This window comes from Lolium rigidum, chromosome 6, assembly GCF_022539505.1.
Source record: "Lolium rigidum isolate FL_2022 chromosome 6, APGP_CSIRO_Lrig_0.1, whole genome shotgun sequence".
NCBI classification, from domain to species: domain Eukaryota; kingdom Viridiplantae; phylum Streptophyta; class Magnoliopsida; order Poales; family Poaceae; genus Lolium; species Lolium rigidum.
The window spans coordinates 52,934,039-52,952,846 of record NC_061513.1 but is presented as its reverse complement, the minus strand read 5'-3'; the positions used below and the strand labels follow the sequence as shown (position 1 = coordinate 52,952,846).

The 18,808-nt window shown below is 44.6% G+C and overlaps 1 protein-coding gene across 1 annotated transcript; it reads left to right on the top strand.

Moving 5' to 3' along the window:
• The first annotated feature begins 15,216 nt into the window (after positions 1-15,216).
• LOC124661184 (BTB/POZ and TAZ domain-containing protein 3-like) lies at positions 15,217-18,474 on the top strand. Its single transcript, XM_047199042.1, has 6 exons — positions 15,217-15,311; positions 16,072-16,430; positions 16,519-16,649; positions 17,079-17,385; positions 17,533-17,846; positions 18,276-18,474. The coding sequence occupies exons 2-6, from the start codon at positions 16,086-16,088 to the stop codon at positions 18,430-18,432; spliced, it is 1,254 nt and encodes a 417-aa protein (XP_047054998.1). The 5' UTR covers positions 15,217-15,311; positions 16,072-16,085; the 3' UTR covers positions 18,433-18,474.
• The last annotated feature ends 334 nt before the right edge of the window (positions 18,475-18,808 follow it).

Below are 18,808 nucleotides of genomic sequence, written 5' to 3'. Positions count from 1 at the left end.
TCAACGAGCTATCATCCGTCCCCCGAGCCGTGGATCTAACTTCTTGCTGATAAAAGTCGGTCGCGGCTTATCCCCAGGACCGATGTCGACTTCTTCTAGCTCATCAGCCGATGTAAACCCATACCCTAGCTTTCCGTCACCTGTGAGGTCGACGCCACATACTGGGAGAGCAGGTGATACGGATACTACGTGCCGATTGCTAGAATCGGCTTCCACCTTGATCATCACCAGGATATTTTGGCGGTGTCGGGGCCGATCGCATGGAGCAGCCTCCTCCTCATCTCTGCTATGAGAGTAGCTGCCCTCGTCTATACCCTCGTCAGGGTGGTGCCCCAGTTCCACCATGTTGATGTTGAACGAGTTTCTTGGCTGGCACCTCCCAGGGTAAGCGTCTTCAACCGTGTCAGCGGCGCATGACGGTGGATTAGGCACTTCTGGTGCCGCCAATGCGAATGACGACGGTGGACGGGGTTGAAGTGGCACTTCTCCTTGGTAGGTCCCGAGAGCTGGTCCTAATAGAAAGTGCTGATGCTTCATGACCTCCTGGATCATCCGAAAAGCAACATGCTCCAAAGTATTCACCAGGCTCTCAGAATGGCGATGCGATGAGTGAGTCACCATGCGGCTAATCTCCCGGCGCAGGGACCCGGTACGTTCTTCCGACGGGACGGATAGGTCCACTCCATCGAGCGCGCCTTCCGGTGAGAACCCCTTCCACCCGATGCCATGTGAACGGGTTCGTGAAAAGAGCCGATGAGGTCGGCTTCGAGGATGGTTTTGACCTCGTCATACTTCTTCTTGAGCTCGTCGGTCAGATCCTCGTACGTGACTGGCGTGCCGTCCGCCATCTCAGATGTAGATGGCGATGTGGTTGATGTCGACGATTGTCCCACCGGGCGTGCCAGAATGTGTTGCGGTCAAAACCCACCGGCGGGCAGCGACGGGCAACACAGTAGAGCCGGGAACAACTTAGGGCTGCGGCTGGCCCTGGTCCCTCCGAGCGACGGCCCGCAAAGCCTTCTGGTCACACGTCCGATGCTGGTGCAAGGGCGTGCCACCTGACCTATACCCGGTCGGGAAGGTGATGGAGATGCCTCGCTTAGTTTCCTGCATGGCATACACGTAAACATTAAACACGAGCCTCGATCGGCTCTCAGGTTACCCTGTGAATCGGCTCCAGGACCCGACCCACCCATGATTCGTACGAGGTGCACGAATATATGGTGGTCCCGCTTGATCAAGATAAAGCTAATGAGATCTACGACGATTTAGGGTTTTCACCGCATAATCGGATCATCCTACTCACGGTAGGGCCTCGCGGCCACGCACGGTGATCGTAAGCCGATCCTAAACAAGGCCTAAAAACCAACACTAGGTTGATCCCCGGAACATCCTGTTTAGGACTAGCGAACGACACCCTACGTGCCGCTGGATCCTCCCACCCTTTGTAAGGCCTAACTATTGCAGATATTAAACTAATCCTTGTAGAACAAGGAGCAATCGTAACGGATCGGATCTACTAAATAATGATCAAGCGGGGTGCCGCCCCTACACCTAAGATAGGTGTAAGGGCGGCTAGATATGCAAGGGTTGCACTACGATAGCATGTTACATGAAGAACTATGCTAACCCTAACACATCTATGATAACTACGCTGCTCGCCATCAAAAAGGCTTCAGTACGAGCAACGCATGAACAACATTAAGCTTACACTGCCTAGATCGCAAGATGCGATCTAGGCAGCATGATGCTTACCGGTAGAAACCCTCGAGACGAAGGAGTTGGCGATGCGCCGAGATTGATTTGGTTGGTTGAACGTTGGTTGTTGTTTATTCCATAAACCCTAGATACATATTTATAGTCCAGGGGACTTTCTAATTTAGGCGTGCACCTAACCGTGCACGGGTAAAACTCCATCTAAGATACGATCTACTAAATTACGGATATATGGGCAATCTAGCCCATTTTGCATATAAGGCCGATCCACGTATTTCTTCCGTATATAACCTTAAAGCTCACCCTGATCGCGGCCCACCTCTAACTCGGTCAAATTCTGGTGATAACAATGGTTCAACTGAAAGAGTAATGATATGAAGTTGCGGCTATTATCCATATATTTTGCCGCTGCTATGGGTTTGCGTTTAGCATATTTGTAGTGGTTGAGCATGGGATCTTCTTCCTCCTGATTATGAGGAATATGGGAGAACTCGGAATCCATAAGCTCCTTCGTCTTATGTTCCCGTATGTCGGTTATGGCTCTCATAACAGCCTATATGGTAAGCTGTATTGGTTGTCCTTGCTTCCCAGACTGGCATGACTACGCTCATTCCCAAAGATTCGGGAAGTCGCAGTCCTACCCCGCACTTGGCCAATACCGGACCATCATAGAACATGTATTTCTTTACTCGGAATCCGGGGATCGCACCCAAATTCCAAGTAACATGGCTCGAAGGATATCAGCAAGTCCTCCTTGGTACTCGTTCAGTGTGGAATCCATAACTTTCACGTTTCTTCCTGGTCGTGAACTTGCCATGTTGGCTGTAGAAATAGAAAGATTATAAGATTAGTAATAATGCATCATAATAGAGATAATAAAGAATTATCGCACTAAAAGATATGATTGTTGTATTCTCAATTGAATATACACCATATTTTTAGAGAATTCTTTATTAGTCCTATTTGACTCCTAACGTTTGGTCCCATTTACTAGGTTCCAACCTAAGGTCAAAGCTTTTGCTCTAATACCAACTGTGGTGACCCTGCATACCACTGCATGTTGTAGTATGCCAGTCGTTGATATAACATTCACGAAGTACCATTCCGCAAATATTACATCCCTCGTAGTAGTACAACGAACATAGCAGTGGTCCATAACTCATTCATTGATTATTACAACTATCATACACATGTCATCTTGGAGCTCCTCTTGGGTCCTAAGAGGAATACTCCTGGGTTCGAGGCGAACCCGACTTAACTTACAATACCAGAGTCTCATTAAACTAAACATTTATTTCATCGAGCAGCTAAATACTAAGAGTTCGAGCTGCTCGGTTACTACTACTATCGGTTATCTCTAGGCTTGATCTCCTCCGGAAGCCTCCCGGATCCGTAGACTATGAGATAGTCTACGCCTTCAACTCCTCCTGAGAGGTCTGGTTCCTCGTAGCCGATGATCTCGGCTCCATCATTGCTGTCATAGTCCTCCTCCAGATGATTCAGACAATCTAAGCATGGGATTTAAGAGTGGTATGAGTACGAGCGTACTCAACAAGTTCATTATAGATAAGAGGTGTTTAATGCACTAGCTACGATATTAGGCCAGAAAGTCTAATACCAATGCAAGTTTTGATAAACATTTCTTCAAGAGATTGCTTTTATTTCAAAGAGCTATGTCCGTCAGCCTTCACCGGTTTACTAGAACTTCATGGAGCTCCTTTCCGGCCGCGTTCGCAGTTTCTCAATCCCGGAACAGGGAGTGACAGGTCACAGTTCTTTACACTCGCAGAGGTGTGTTGCTTTACCCATAAGAGATCTTAACCTTGGTGCCAACCGGCAGCTTTCCCGTCCACACTTCCTTTGGTGTGAGGCCCGGTATAAGGTCTAGCCAATCATGTTCCTCCGCTACCTCGAACACCCACCCTTTGTTGCATGCCCCGACCCCGGGTCCACGCCGGTCCCATTATTCCCGTAATTTCGGGTGGACCCCGACCACGACGACAGTGCTGGGCTCTACCATACACTCCTACGCCGGTAGCCGCAACCCATCATAGACCGCATTACCGTGGGGAATTAGAATGGGATCCCCACCCTCCGGTTGTTCCGCAAGACACAACCGCTACGGCAAGCAATGCTTTACCGTGGGGAATTAGAATGGGATCCCCACCCTCCGGTTGTTCCGCCGTACACAACCGCTACGGTAAGCGCATCCGTTGATGAACGAGAGGTGGAAACACTTTTGAATACTCCGTCCCACTCCGGATCTTATGGTTAACACGGGTATTACGAGCACAAGAATCATCGGCGACATTTGTTGTTTAATCCTAGATGGATATAAACCCGTGCAATGGAACCTCCACCATATCAACACAATCCATGGTTCCATTGCCCACCACATAGTCATATTCATAGTTATGAAAATAGTGGTTTTGATTTTTATGCAATAGTGATAACCATAATACTTTGCAAGTAATTTGATAGAAATACTCAAATGGCATGAGCAAGTGATGAACTTGCTCGAACACCGCAAAGTTTTGCGGCTTGGAAGGTGTGGACTAACCCTTGTCCTCTCGTTTCTGAAAAATAGCATCATTGTCCGATAAGGGCAATGGTTAAAGAGGCAATTATGCATGATTCCATTTTTAGGGTTTGTTCCCCCTTCCGATGTCGTTATTATTTCATGTAAGAGGTTAATACTAAGAATAATTTGGGGATACTTGATTTAAAGTAAAATACAACCTTGAAATGTTGTCAAGGTGTTTTTAAAGTCCAAATGCATTAATGGACTTATTTTCATTATTGAAAATAATATGTGTGATTTAAATCATTATTTAAATCATCAAATTAAGACTTATTCTTCTTTGTCTTCAAAAATTCTCTTTGATATTTTATTTAGATAGAGAATTTTATGCTGATTAATTTTCATATTTTTACTTATTTTTTTTAGAGCTGTATTTTATTTTATAAAATTCTTGGAAATTCTCATTTAAATGGGTATTTTGGAAATGTCCAAAATACCCCTCGGGCCCATGATACGTCTCCAACGTATCGATAATTTCTTGTGTTCCATGCCACATTATTGATGTTATCTACATGTTTTATGCACACTTTATGTCATATTCGTGCATTTTCTGGAACTAACCTATTAACAAGATGCCGAAGTGCCGGCTCTCGTTTTCTCGCTGTTTTTGGTTTCAGAAATCCTAGTAACGAAATATTCTCGGAATCGGACGAAATCAACGCCAAAGATCTTAGAATCCCCGGAAGCATCCGTAACACACGAGAGGGACCGGAGGGGGGCACGAGCCCACCACACCATGCCCTCGGCGCGGCCTAGGGGGCCCGCGCCCCCTAGGGTTTGGCCAGCCCTTCGACCTTCCTCGCGCCGCCTCTTCGCCTATAAGAAGCCCCCGGATCGGAAAACCCGATACCAATTGACGAAAACCACGTAAACCTTCCGGAGCCGCCGCCATCGCGAAGCCAAGATCCGGGGGACAGGATCTCCGTTCCGGCACCCCGCCGGAGCGGGGAAGTGCCCCGGAAGGCATCTCCATCGACACCGCTGCCATCTCCACCGCCATCTTCATCACCGCCGCTCGCTCCCATGAGGAGGGAGTAGTTCTCCATCAAGGCTCGGGGCTGTACCGGTAGCTATGTGGTTCATCTCTCTTCCATGTACTTCAATACAATGATCTCATTGAGATTCATATGAGTTTGTATCACTACTATCTATGTGCTACTCTAGTGATGTTATTAAAGTAGTTCTATTCCTCCCGCACGTGTGTAAAGGCGACAGGTGTGTGCACCGTGTTAGTACTTGGTTTATGCTATGATTATGATCTCTTGTAGATTATGAAGTTAACTATTGCTATGATAATATTGATGTGATCTATTCCTCCTACATATGCATGAAGGTTACGGTGTGCATGCTATGCTAGTACTTGGTTTAGTCTCGTTGATCTATCTTACACCGAAGGTTACTAAAACATGAGCATTATTGTGGAGCTTGTTAACTCCGGCATTGAGGGTTCGTGTAATCCTACGCAATGTGTTCATCATCCAACAAAAGTGTAGAGTATGCATTTATCTATTCCGTTATGTGATCAATGTTGAGAGTGTCCACTAGTGAAAGTGTAATCCCTAGGCCTTGTTCCTAAATATCGCTATCGCCGCTTGTTTACTCGTTTTACCGTGTTACTACTGCCGCAATACTACCACCATCAACTACACGCCAGACAAGCTATTTTCTCGGCACCGTTGCTACCGCTCATATATATTCATACCACTCGTATTTCACTATCTCTTCGCCGAACTAGTGCACCTATTTGGTGTGTTGGGGACACAAGAGACTTCTTGCTTTGTGGTTGCAGTGGTTGCATGAGAGGGATATCTTTGACCTCTTCCTCCCCGAGTTCGATAAACCTTGGGTATCCACTTAAGGGAAACTTGCTCGCTGTTCTACAAACCTCTCGCACTTGGAGGCCCAACACTGTCTACAGGAAAGGAGGGGGAACGTAGACATCAAGCACTTTTCCTGGCGCCGTTGCCGGGAGGAAAGGTAAAAAGGCACTCATACTACGGTCCAGGTAAAGTATTTTTCCGGCGCCGTTGTGTGTGTGCTCGAAGCTATTTCCTTTAGATCCTGCAATTGCATCTTGTTGTTTCTTGTTTACACTAGTTTGGCATAATGTACAAGAGTGAGCTTCTTATTCTGTTTCCTCATTTAAAACATGGATTGTTTGATGCGAAAATTAAAAAACCTATGGAATCTTATTTGCATGCTGGTAGTAATATTAGTATGAACGCTTTGAACACCATTGTTGATAATGATATAGAAAGTTCTAAGCTTGGGGAAGCTGGTTTTCATGATATTTTTAGTCCCCCAAGCATTGAGGAGAAAATTTTCTTTGATGATACTTTGCCTCCTATTTCTGATAATGATAATGATAGTGGTCTTGTGGTACAACCTACTATGGAGAGTAAATTTTGTTGTGATTATACTATGCCTCCTACACTTGATGAGAATAATAATGATAGCTACTTTGTTGAATTTGCTCCCACTACAACTAATAAAATTGATTATGCTTATGTGGAGAGTAATAATTTTATGCATGAGACTCATGATAAGAATGCTTTATGTGATAGTTATATTGTTGAGTTTGCTCATGATACCACTGGATATTATTATGAGAGAGGAAAATATGGTTGTAGAAATTTTCATGTTACTAAAATGCCTCTCTATGTGCTGAAATTTTTGAAGCTACATTTGTTTTATCTTCCTATGCTTGTTACTTTGCTCTTCATGAACTTGTTTATTTACAAGATTCCTATGCATAGGAAGCATGTTAGACTTAAATGTGTTTTGAATTTGCTTCTTGATGCTCTCTTTTGCTTCAAATACTATTTCTTGCGAGTGCATCATTAAAACTCGCTGAGCCCATCTTAATGGCTAAAAAGAAAGAACTTCTTGGGAGATAACCCATGTGTTATTTTGCTACAGTACTTTGTTTTATATTTGTGTCTTGGAAGTTGTTTACTACTGTAGCAACCTCTCCTTATCTTAGTTTTGTGTTTTGTTGTGCCAAGTAAAGTCTTTGATAGAAAAGTAAGTACTAGATTTGGATTACCGCACAGTTCCAGCATTTCTTTGCTGTCACGAATCTGGGTCTACCTCCCTGTAGGTAGCTCAGAAAATTAAGCCAATTTACGAGCATGATCCTCAGATATGTACGCAACTTTCATTCAATTTGAGCATTTTCGTTTGAGCAAGTCTGGTGGCCTAATAAAATCCATCTTTACGGACTGTTCTGTTTTGACAGATTCTGCCTTTTATTTCGCATTGCCTCTTTTGCTATGTTGGATGAATTTCTTTGATCCATTAATGTCCAAGTAGCTTTATGCAATGTCCAGAAGTGTTAAGAATGATTGTGTCACCTCTGAACATGTTAATTTTTATTGTCCACTAACCCTCTAATGAGTTGTTTCGAGTTTGGTGTGGAGGAAGTTTTCAAGGGTCAAGAGAGGAGGATGATATACTACGATCAAGGAGAGTGAAAGCTCTAAGCTTGGGGATGCACCCGGTGGTTCACCCCTGCATACATCAAGAAGACTCAAGCGTCTAAGCTTGGGGATGCCCAAGGCATCCCCTTCTTCATCGACAACATTATCAGGTTCCTCCCCTGAAACTATATTTTTATTCCATCACATCTTATGTGCTTTACTTGGAGCGTCTGTTTGCTTTTGTTTTTGTTTGTGTTTGAATAAATTGGATTACATCATGCTTGTGTGGGAGAGAGACACGCTCCGCTGGTTCATATGAACACATGTGTTCTTAGCTCATAATATTCATGGCGAAGTTTCCTCTTCGTTAAATTGTTATATGGTTGGAATTGGAAAATGATACATGTAGTAATTGCTATAAATGTCTTGGGTAATGTGATACTTGGCAATTGTTGTGCTCATGTTTAAGCTCTTGCATCATATACTTTGCACCTATTAGTGAAGAAATACATAGAGCATGCTAAAATTTGGTTTGCATAATTGGTCTCTCTAAAGTCTAGATAATTTCTAGTATTGAGTTTGAACAACAAGGAAGACGGTGTAGAGTCTTATAATGTTTTCAATATGTCTTTTATGTGAGTTTTGCTGCACCGGTTCATCCTTGTGTTTGTTTCAAATAACCTTGCTAGCCTAAACCTTGTATCGAGAGGGAATACTTCTCATGCATCCAAAATCCTTGAGCCAACCACTATGCCATTTGTGTCCACCATACCTACCTACTACATGGTATTTCTCCGCCATTCCAAAGTAAATTGCTTGAGTGCTACCTTTAAAACTCCATCATTCACCTTTGCAATATATAGCTCATGGGACAAATAGCTTAAAAACTATTGTGGTATTGAATATGTAATTATGCACTTTATCTCTTATTAAGTTGCTTGTTGTGCGATAACCATGTTTACTGGGGAACGCCATCAACTCATTGTTGAATTTCATGTGAGTTGCTATGCATGTTCGTCTTGTCGGCAGCAAGGGCGATCTACACTGAGTTGAATGGTTTGAGCATGCATATTGTGAGAGAAGAGCATTGGGCCGCTAACTAAAGCCATGATTCATGGTGGAAGTTTCAGTTTTGGACAAACATCCTCAAATCTCTAATGAGAAAAGAATTAATTGTTGTCAAATGCTTAAAGCATTAAAAGAGGAGTCCATTATCTCGTTGTCTATGTTGTCCCGGTATGGATGTCTAAGTTGAGAATAATCAAAAGCGAGAAATCCAAATGCGAGCTTTCTCCTTAGACCTTTGTACGAAGCGGCATAGAGGTACCCCTTTGTGAAACTTGGTTAAAGCATATGTATTGCGGTGATAATCCAGGTAGTCCAAGCTAATTAGGACAAGGTGCGGGCACTATTGGTACACTATGCATGAGGCTTGCAACTTATAAGATATAATTTACATGATGCATATGCTTTATTACTACCGTTGACAAAATTGTTTCATGTTTTCAAAATAAAAGCTCTAGCACAAATATAGCAATCGATGCTTTCCTCTTTGAAGGACCTTTCTCTTTACTTTTATGTTGAGTCAGTTCACCTATCTCTCTCCATCTCAAGAAGCAAACACTTGTGTGAACTGTGCATTGATTCTTACATATTTGCATATTGCATTTGTTATATTGCTTTGCATTGACAATATCCATGAGATATACATGTTACAAGTTGAAAGCAACCGCTGAAACTTAATCTTCTTTTGTGTTGCTTCAATACCTTTACTTTGAATTATTGCTTTATGAGTTAACTCTTATGCAAGACTTATTGATGCTTGTCTTGAAGTGCTATTCATGAAAAGTCTTTGCTTTATGATTCAGCTTGTTTACTCATGTCATACACATTGTTTTGATCGCTGCATTCACTACATATGCTTTACAAATAGTATGATCAAGTTTATGATGGCATGTCACTCCGTAAATTATCTTTGTTATCGTTTTACTCGCTCGGGACGAGCGTAACTAAGCTTGGGGATGCCGATACGTCTCCAACGTATCGATAATTTCTTGTGTTCCATGCCACATTATTGATGTTATCTACATGTTTTATGCACACTTTATGTCATATTCGTGCATTTTCCGGAACTAACCTATTAACAAGATGCCGAAGTGCCGCTCCTCGTTTTCCGCTGTTTTTGGTTTCGTAAATCCTAGTAACGAAATATTCTCGGAATCGGACGAAATCAACGCCAAAGATCTTAGAATCCCCGGAAGCATCCGGAACACACGAGAGGGACCGAGAGGGGGGCACAGGCCCACCACACCATGCCCCGGCACGGCCTAGGGGGCCGCGCCCCCTAGGGTTTGGCCAGCCCTTCGACCTTCCCGCGCCGCCTCTTCGCCTATAAGAAGCCCCCGGATCGAAAACCCGATACCAATTGACGAAAACCACGTAAACCTTCCGGAGCCGCCGCCATCGCGAAGCCAAGATCCGGGGGACAGGATCTCCGTTCCGGCACCCTGCCGGAGCGGGGAAGTGCCCCCGAAGGCATCTCCATCGACACCGCTGCCATCTCCACCGCCATCTTCATCACCGCCGCTGCTCCCATGAGGAGGGAGTAGTTCTCCATCAAGGCTCGGGGCTGTACCGGTAGCTATGTGGTTCATCTCTCTTCCATGTACTTCAATACAATGATCTCATTGAGATTCATATGAGTTTGTATCACTACTATCTATGTGCTACTCTAGTGATGTTATTAAAGTAGTTCTATTCCTCCTGCACGTGTGTAAAGGCGACAGTGTGTGCACCGTGTTAGTACTTGGTTTATGCTATGATTATGATCTCTTGTAGATTATGAAGTTAACTATTGCTATGATAATATTGATGTGATCTATTCCTCCTACATATGCATGAAGGTTACGGTGTGCATGCTATGCTAGTACTTGGTTTAGTCTCGTTGATCTATCTTACACTCGAAGGTTACTAAAACATGAGCATTATTGTGGAGCTTGTTAACTCCGGCATTGAGGGTTCGTGTAATCCTACGCAATGTGTTCATCATCCAACAAAAGTGTAGAGTATGCATTTATCTATTCCGTTATGTGATCAATGTTGAGAGTGTCCACTAGTGAAAGTGTAATCCCTAGGCCTTGTTCCTAAATATCGCTATCGCTGCTTGTTTACTCGTTTTATCGTGTTACTATCGCTGCAATACTACCACCATCAACTACACGCCAGCAAGCTATTTTCCGGCACCGTTGCTACCGCTCATATATATTCATACCACCCGTATTTCACTATCTCTTCGCCGAACTAGTGCACCTATTTGGTGTGTTGGGGACACAAGAGACTTCTTGCTTTGTGGTTGCAGGGTTGCATGAGAGGGATATCTTTGACCTCTTCCTCCCTGAGTTCGATAAACCTTGGGTATCCACTTAAGGGAAACTTGCTGCTGTTCTACAAACCTCTGCACTTGGAGGCCCAACACTGTCTACAGGAAAGGAGGGGGAACGTAGACATCAGCCCACCTGACAGGCAGTCGAGCTGGTTAGGTTGGACCAGCCCAGTGGGCTCGGTCCAACCGACCCAGTCGCTTCGTCGTCCTCCTCCCCGTAACCCTAATCCCCTTTTGGCTCTCGCGACACCAAAATCGCCTCCGCCGTCGCCGCCATGCTCCGGCCGCCTTCGGCCATTATCGGCGACGAACTGGTGCGGATCTGGACCGCCCCTCGACGGCGGACATGGTGGTCCGCGTCGATTTGACGCTCGTGTCCACCTCGACTCTCCTCCAACGCGCCTGCGCCTCGGCCGCACGGATCCGTGAAGGTCCGCCGTTCATCGGCGTCCCTGGCGCCGTGATGATGCCGTGGAGATGCCGGCGTTGCGGTGATGTGGCGACCAGGCTTGGCTTGGCCTGGCGCCGCCGTCGCCCGGCGTGTGCCACCGTGCCGCCACGGTCGTGCTTATCTGCTTCGCCTGTAAGTTTCTCCTCCTCTTTCCTCCTCTGTTACCTGTTCTATCTTCTTCTCTTCTCCCCTTCTTCGTCTAGCTCGGCCACTGGCCAACTTCTCCATGTGGAGATGCTTGCCTTGACGAAGTGTCGCTCGCTACTACGCTTCGTGGCTTGTGCTTTGCCGGCCCAGTGTGCCGTGCTAGCTGCTGCGTTAGTCTGGGCTAGGCATGCCGCTGCGCTACCGCTACTCGCCATGCTTGCTCTAGCCTATGTGCTTGTGTGAATCGTGCTCGTGGGGTGTGCTTCCTTTGATTCATGTCTCTCGCTCACCCTTGGTTATATATGTTATTATCCGGCTAGGTGTTCATCCGAACACCACTAGCCATTGCCGTTGCTTGCTTGCTTATGCTCGTAGCAGTGCTCTAGCTCCCCCGGTTCATTATCGTGAGTGGTTCTTGCCGTTTAGCAAGAGGCGATGTTATTTATGTGATGATTATTGAGTTCCGCTCACGTGAGGTTTGGCTTGGCTTAATTATTGTCCATATACATCAATTCCTTGATGATATGCTTCCGGATACAATTATAAAAATGGTTTATGTGCTAGTCTCGTGATCTAATTGTTGATAATCTCGTGGCTGTTTAATTCATATAATTCATGTGTGATACTCGGTGGTTGATTCTAGCCTCGCCCCGGCATGCTTTAGCGAGCCCCGATGATCAAATGATCATCCCTTGCTTGTTGTCCGTGCCTTTCCGGTACTTCACCCGGTGTCCGTGTGACACTTATACTTGTGCTCGGTGTGTGTTAATGCTTACTCAAGCATCATCCGATGCTTGCAAGTGAGCCATTGGTTCACCGGCAAGATGTTGGTGCTTTAGTTACTTTATCGTTTCATTTATCCGTAATTCCTTGCTTTACTAGATGGATAAATGATGTGAACTGTTTATCAGTAATGATCATATGGATGAATTTGATGTAGCTAGAGGGATGCCAACCACCGGTTGGGTACCCTAGCTCATACCGAATCCCCGGATAATGATGTGATGTTTTGGTGCATTTCTTGTGTGGATAGGTAGTCTGTTGTGACCCTAGCAGTGCTCTGTCTCGCTTAGAAATGGTTGCTCCTACCTGTGTTGGCTTGCTCGTGATTTGGGAAATATCTCACCTGGAAGAAACCATGTTGGTTTTCCAAGTACCATTACTCGTTGACAACAAAAATAGACAGGATCTGTCTAATATCCGATGGCTTGCTTGGCTTTAGGTGCTAGATGATTTTGGAATGGCTAGTTAGGGATTAATCCATGCCGGATTTCTTCGGTATTGTCACCATGCTGACATATCAATGTTCCCTTGGTGATTTCCTTCGGCTGATCTCCGACTTGCTTGCACCAAAAAGGCTTAGTAGCCAGATGATGATACAATCTGGGTATTCTACCCATTTTGGCTTCTGTGACATATGCAAATGCTTATTTATGAGCAAACTAGGGTTTTGCTCAGGTTGATCTGTTTATACCTCACTCCAGCTCCTAGAAATGGGTGTTGGTGTAGAGGATTTGGCTTCAGGATTGTGATGTGAGCTTGCCCTGCTCCTCCTGGTTAGCCTGTGCTTGATTTCCCGCTTGTGCCTTGTTCTACAACAGCTCTAGTGGAACCGTTATGGATAGATTGGTTGTTTGGGAAGCTTGGTGTTCTTCCTGTTCTATCTCGTTCTTGATGTTCTTACCTCGGGAAGTTCCGTCGACGTAATTGCTAGGGTTTGGCCGTGAAAAGTTTATATGTGGTGCTCCCTTGCATCCCCGGTCGACAGCTCTCGCTTGTCACTTTGGTGACAAACCGTGTGTGTGTCTTGCATGCACACAGCCCCGTGAGCGGCTGTGTGTGTGTGTAGGCATGTGCTGTGCACCTGGACTCGGAACTTGGTCGTGGCATGGATCAGCTCGGCCACTTTGGTCCTATCTCGATCATTTCCTATTTTCAATTGATTTCTAACCCTGCCAAGTGGCTATGCCACTTGGCATAACTTCTTTTTGTTGTGATTTTTGTGCAGGGATCAACAATTGATCAAAATGGACATGGAGTTCATCAAATCCAAGATCAAGTGAAGATGATCTTGTAGTATTTAGACTAGGATACATCCCTGTACTTTTTTTTTCAATTTCACCAATTCTTGTAATGTGTTGTAATATTCATTTATTTTCATTATGAATATTGTAAAGACAATATATCTTGTGTGTTAATCAATAAAGCTCAAAGTTTTTCCTAATGAGCTTTTCTTTATTATAATTGTTCATATTGTTTATTATTGGTTATTTACTTAATGAATTTCCTCACAATTGAATTATTTAGGTAATTATTTAATGTTTGAATTTGAAATTCAAATTCATCATTGATTTGAATTCAACCATGTCACTTTGTTCAGAATTCAATCATGCAAACTCTCCCTCTCTTCTCAAAACCCTAAACTAGTGAAGTGAGTTGCAAGTTTGTCGCACTCTCGAAACCCTAACCCCGTAAGGTGTCGAGAGAGAAACTTGCCCCCCTTCGATGCAGTTTTTGTTTAAAAGCGCGAAATTTCCCCAGAATTTACTATGCAATGCACATCCCTTTCTAAAATCTACCCCTCGATCGTCTCTAAACCTGGGACATTACAACGCGGAGGAAGAAGGGTCAGAGGAGGCGGCGGCGGCGGTGGCCCGTGCGAAGGCGGAGGCGGACGAGAAGGCCAAGGCCAAGGGCAAGGCGCAGCCGGCGAGCACCGGTGACGACGAGGAGGACTCCGACGCGTCGGCCGACACCGCCTCTTCGGAAGAGGTGACGAGCAGGAAGCGCCACCGCGATGACGACGACGAGGCGGGACCATCATCGAAGAAGAAGTAGTTTAAAATAATTTATATGTAATTTAATTATGTTTTTCGAAGTTTTATATGTAATTTGTTTATGTAGAACCGATTTGAATATTTAGTAAAGAGTTTTATTCTACCTATTTAAATTATTTTTAATGTTTGGGGGTGGCGTTTGGAGGACGCGACTGGGGAGCGACGTCCCCAAACACGGCACGAACGAAACACGTCCCCCAAACGCTCAATCCGGCGAGCTTTAGGGGACAGTTTGGGGGACGCGAGAGATGCTCTTAGTAGGCCCACCTTCCAGGCTCTTCTAGTACTGACTTTCCATGGGCGTGTCCTATGGCATCTGGGACCACGGTGCAGTGAGAAAGTGTGCGTCCTTCGTTCTGGCTGTGCTCGGCCGGGCGGCCCCGGCGTCGGGCCACGTGGCGCACTCTTACTGGCCCGGACGGCGCGTCCTTTCCACGTGAAAACGTCTGGGTCGGCTCGGCTCCGTCCTACTTGCCGACTGCTACCTCCGTCCTACAGTCCCGTCCATGAGACAAACTGTGTGCGCGCGCTTTTTCTGTTGTGACAATGACACGCGGGCCCCTGCTTTGGTGGGGAACCCTTGTCAGCCACGCAGCACGACCCCTGCCCTCCCTGCGTGGGCGTGTGGCCAAGTAGGAGAGAAGGCCAAGAAGGCTTCAAAAGCTTTCATTTCAAGAGCGGAGACTGGAGAGAGCGTAGTGCTTCAGGCTTCTCTTCCTCCAAGACTCGCTTCTTCTGCAGAGACCTCGGGAGCTGGATCACTCGAGCTCGATTTCAGGTGAGCACGCAAGCTGTGGTTTCTTCGAATCCAAGCTCCCTTCCCAGTCTTTCTTCTCCGTTTATTTGCTCTCTCTGACGGTCCACAAGATAGGAGAGCCATAGCTCGTGTGTCAGTGTGTGAGGAGCTGAACCTTCGATCATCTCTTGGCTCCTTTTATGTGTGTGTGTTGATAATCACTTGATCAGCTCTAATTTTAGATCCGTTTACCAATTCTTGGTTTCTTCCTTCTGGGGACTGAATTCTTATGATCTTCCCTCGGAATTCAGAAAAGGCCTTCTTGGTTTCTTCTTTTGTGGTTATTATTATTATGTGGTGTTCCGTTGGTCAGCAGCTCTTAGAATTAGCCTCCAGATTTTATGAAACGAAACATGCACATGCTTATGTGCATCCTGTTTCTAATTCAGTGTCATATATATATATATTTAGCAGCTGCGATACACTTTATTTCCTGTCTAATAAAGATTCAGACTCTCGTTAGTTTGTTTGAGCACAATAAATAAATGGGAGAAAGAAGATATCAAGTACTAATTAATTTTTTTCCTTCAAAGGACCGAAGAAGATGTCAAGTACAGTACTAGTTAACAATGAATCGCTTGCCTTACGTTATGCCTTTCCATCCTTTTATTTATCTGTTACAACTTTCTGAACCTGCCTTGAACAAAGTACTACTATTTGCGCTGCCATATGAGACATAAGAGATTTGTCATTGTGTTTTGTGCTTTCTTCTGTCTGATTTTGCCTGCTGGAGTCAAAGCAGGGGGCACACAGTTGATGGCGCCTCTGGAGTCAGGTTCTTCACAGCTCTTCTTCAACAGCAATATCATCGACAACACATTTGATATCTATGAGTGCAATAGCATGGGAGGCACCCAAGTCGTGAAAGATCATAGCCGGTTTTCTCGGCTTCCGTGCACTAATAATGTCCCTGATCCACCTCCATTACCTGGAACTTCTTATGGCAAGCAGAGAACCTCTAGGAATGAAAAGCCTTGTTGTATTCATGTCCCTGAAGAGGTCCAGGACTCCTGGAGCAAGCTATTCTCAGAAGGATATCAAGCCGATGTCTTTGTCTTGACAGATGATGGAACCAAGATTTTATCTCATTCATGCATTCTTGTAAGTGCAGGTTTCTGATTCTTTTCCTGTAATTGCCATTCCTAAACCATTGGGAGGTTTTGATCTTATGTAAGACCGTCTTTTACAGGGCATCAGATCTCCTGTTCTAAGAACCATGCTGGAACAAGCCACAGTACAGCATGGTTTCAGACATATCCTGATTCCTGGTGTACCATCAGAAGCGGTCCATGTCTTCATCAGATACCTATATTCTTCACGGTATGGCCGCATGCTATAATTTTAAGAAACTTGTATTTCATTATTCATTGTTGTTTGATAGGCGGGAGTGTCTTGATTGTTTCTTTCACATTTAATGAAAATGCCTTGCAATCAATTATAGTCTAGACCTGCAACGCCAAGCCAAACATTTTGTAACTGCTTATTTTTGAAGTAAGGAGAGAACAAAATGCTTATACTTTTGCATAGTTCTATCATGCTACACTGTGTATCATGCATTTATGTTCCATGTTCAGAGGTGACTGTACATAAAATCGGTTGTTTGGTCAGTCATTTCTCAATTCTCTGTGATCAGAACTAAAAACGATGTAGACTGTATTCATACTCGATTGTTCGTGTTTCTTCACAGTTTCCATCTTTGTCTACAAGAGATGTATTGAGAGAACATTCATTTATGTTTCTTTGGTGAAGTTTCAAGCAGGATGAGATGAAGAAATATGCTCTTCACTTGCTTGTACTCTCTCACGCTTTCTCGGTACCATCCCTGAAGATTGTCTGCACCGACCAACTTGAGAGATTTTTTCTTGCTCCTGATAATGTGGTAGACATGCTACAACTGGCTAGACTATGTGATGCACCAAGGCTCTCGCTCGTCTGTACCCGTATGATCGTTGGAGATTTCAAGACTATCTCTCTGTCGGAAGGGTGGAAGGTGATGAGACAGATCAACCCAAGCCTAGAACAAGAGCTTCTTGAGTCTCTTGTTGAAGTGGATACAGTGAGTTCTCTGCAAACAGAGCATCCTAATATGGTTTGTAATGTATTATCCTGCACACAATACACGCACTGGGAATGCATATACATTTAAATATTTACACATTTGCCATGGTTCATAAACAACTTTCTGTGAACTGAATTGACGCAGAGAAGGCAAGAAAGAACTAAAAGGATGGAGGAGAAGAAGGTTTATCTCCAACTACATGAAGCTATGGAAGCCCTTCTTCATATATGCCGAGACGGATGTAGGACAATTGGTCCATGGGATCAAAAACTCAAGGGCAGTCAAGCTGCTTGCAAGTTTCCTGCCTGCAAGGGTGTTGAGCTGCTCGTGCGCCATTTCGCAGCATGCAAAATGCGGGTGCCTGGTGGCTGCGCCAACTGCAAGCGCATATGGCAACTTCTTGAGCTGCATTCTTGCATGTGTCCCACAACAGACAGCTGCAGGGTTCCTCTATGCAGGTGAGTTCTTACCTTTGCTGGTCAAGTCCATTTCATTTAGACACATAAGTTAGCCTTGTCATAGTTAATACATCAGTTCGCTGTCATAGCATCTCGTAATATTTTTTTTCTTCTATTTCCAAAGGGGCACCTTCCTGGGTTCATCCCCACAAATTACAGCTAGGGCCTAGGGGGCTTACAACCCAGATAGCAGATATTGAGGAACTTTTGACAAATATATCTATTAAAATTCAGAACACCAGGAAGAAGATACTGCTAGCATCCACACACGCAGATTTATAACTGCCTTCCATCCTTTTCTCCTTCGCCACCATATACCCTGGAAAAAATAATAGCACACCAGGAAATTTACTGCAGTACTCATACCATGCCACTTTCTTCAGCATCTGTTATATTCACTTCACTGTTTTACTATTTTACACTTTGCAGGCATTTTAGAATGAAGATGCAACAGCTGGGGAAGAAAGAAAAGATAAAATGGGACCTTTTGGCGTGTAAGGTGCTAGAGAGCAAAGGAACAATCAGTTCCATCCCAACAAGGAGAAAGCTAACATCCAAGGCAGTTGGAAGTTGCCGTGTAGTTTGACAGCGAAGATGTTCCTTCAGACATCTGAGCATGTGAATCATTTTAGCAAACTAAGATAGCTACACTAAGTACTACTGTGAACTATTTTAGTGCTTAGTAGCAGCTTCCAGTGGAGGATCAAAGCTGAATTCAGACAATGGTGTCTCCAAGGTCATGATGGCAAGTTTTTGGCAAGAGGAGTAGTTGCCGAAATCCTAGCAGGTCGAAAGGCATGATGTGTTAACTTGGCGCTTCCGGGTACCTGCATATAAATCGAAGTTTGATCCATTAGATTGTACTAGTACAAATGTCCGTGCGTTGCCACGGGTCCTCAAATTTTATTTCTCAATGCATATATATAATTCACAACTAACTATGAAAATTCAAAACAAATCAG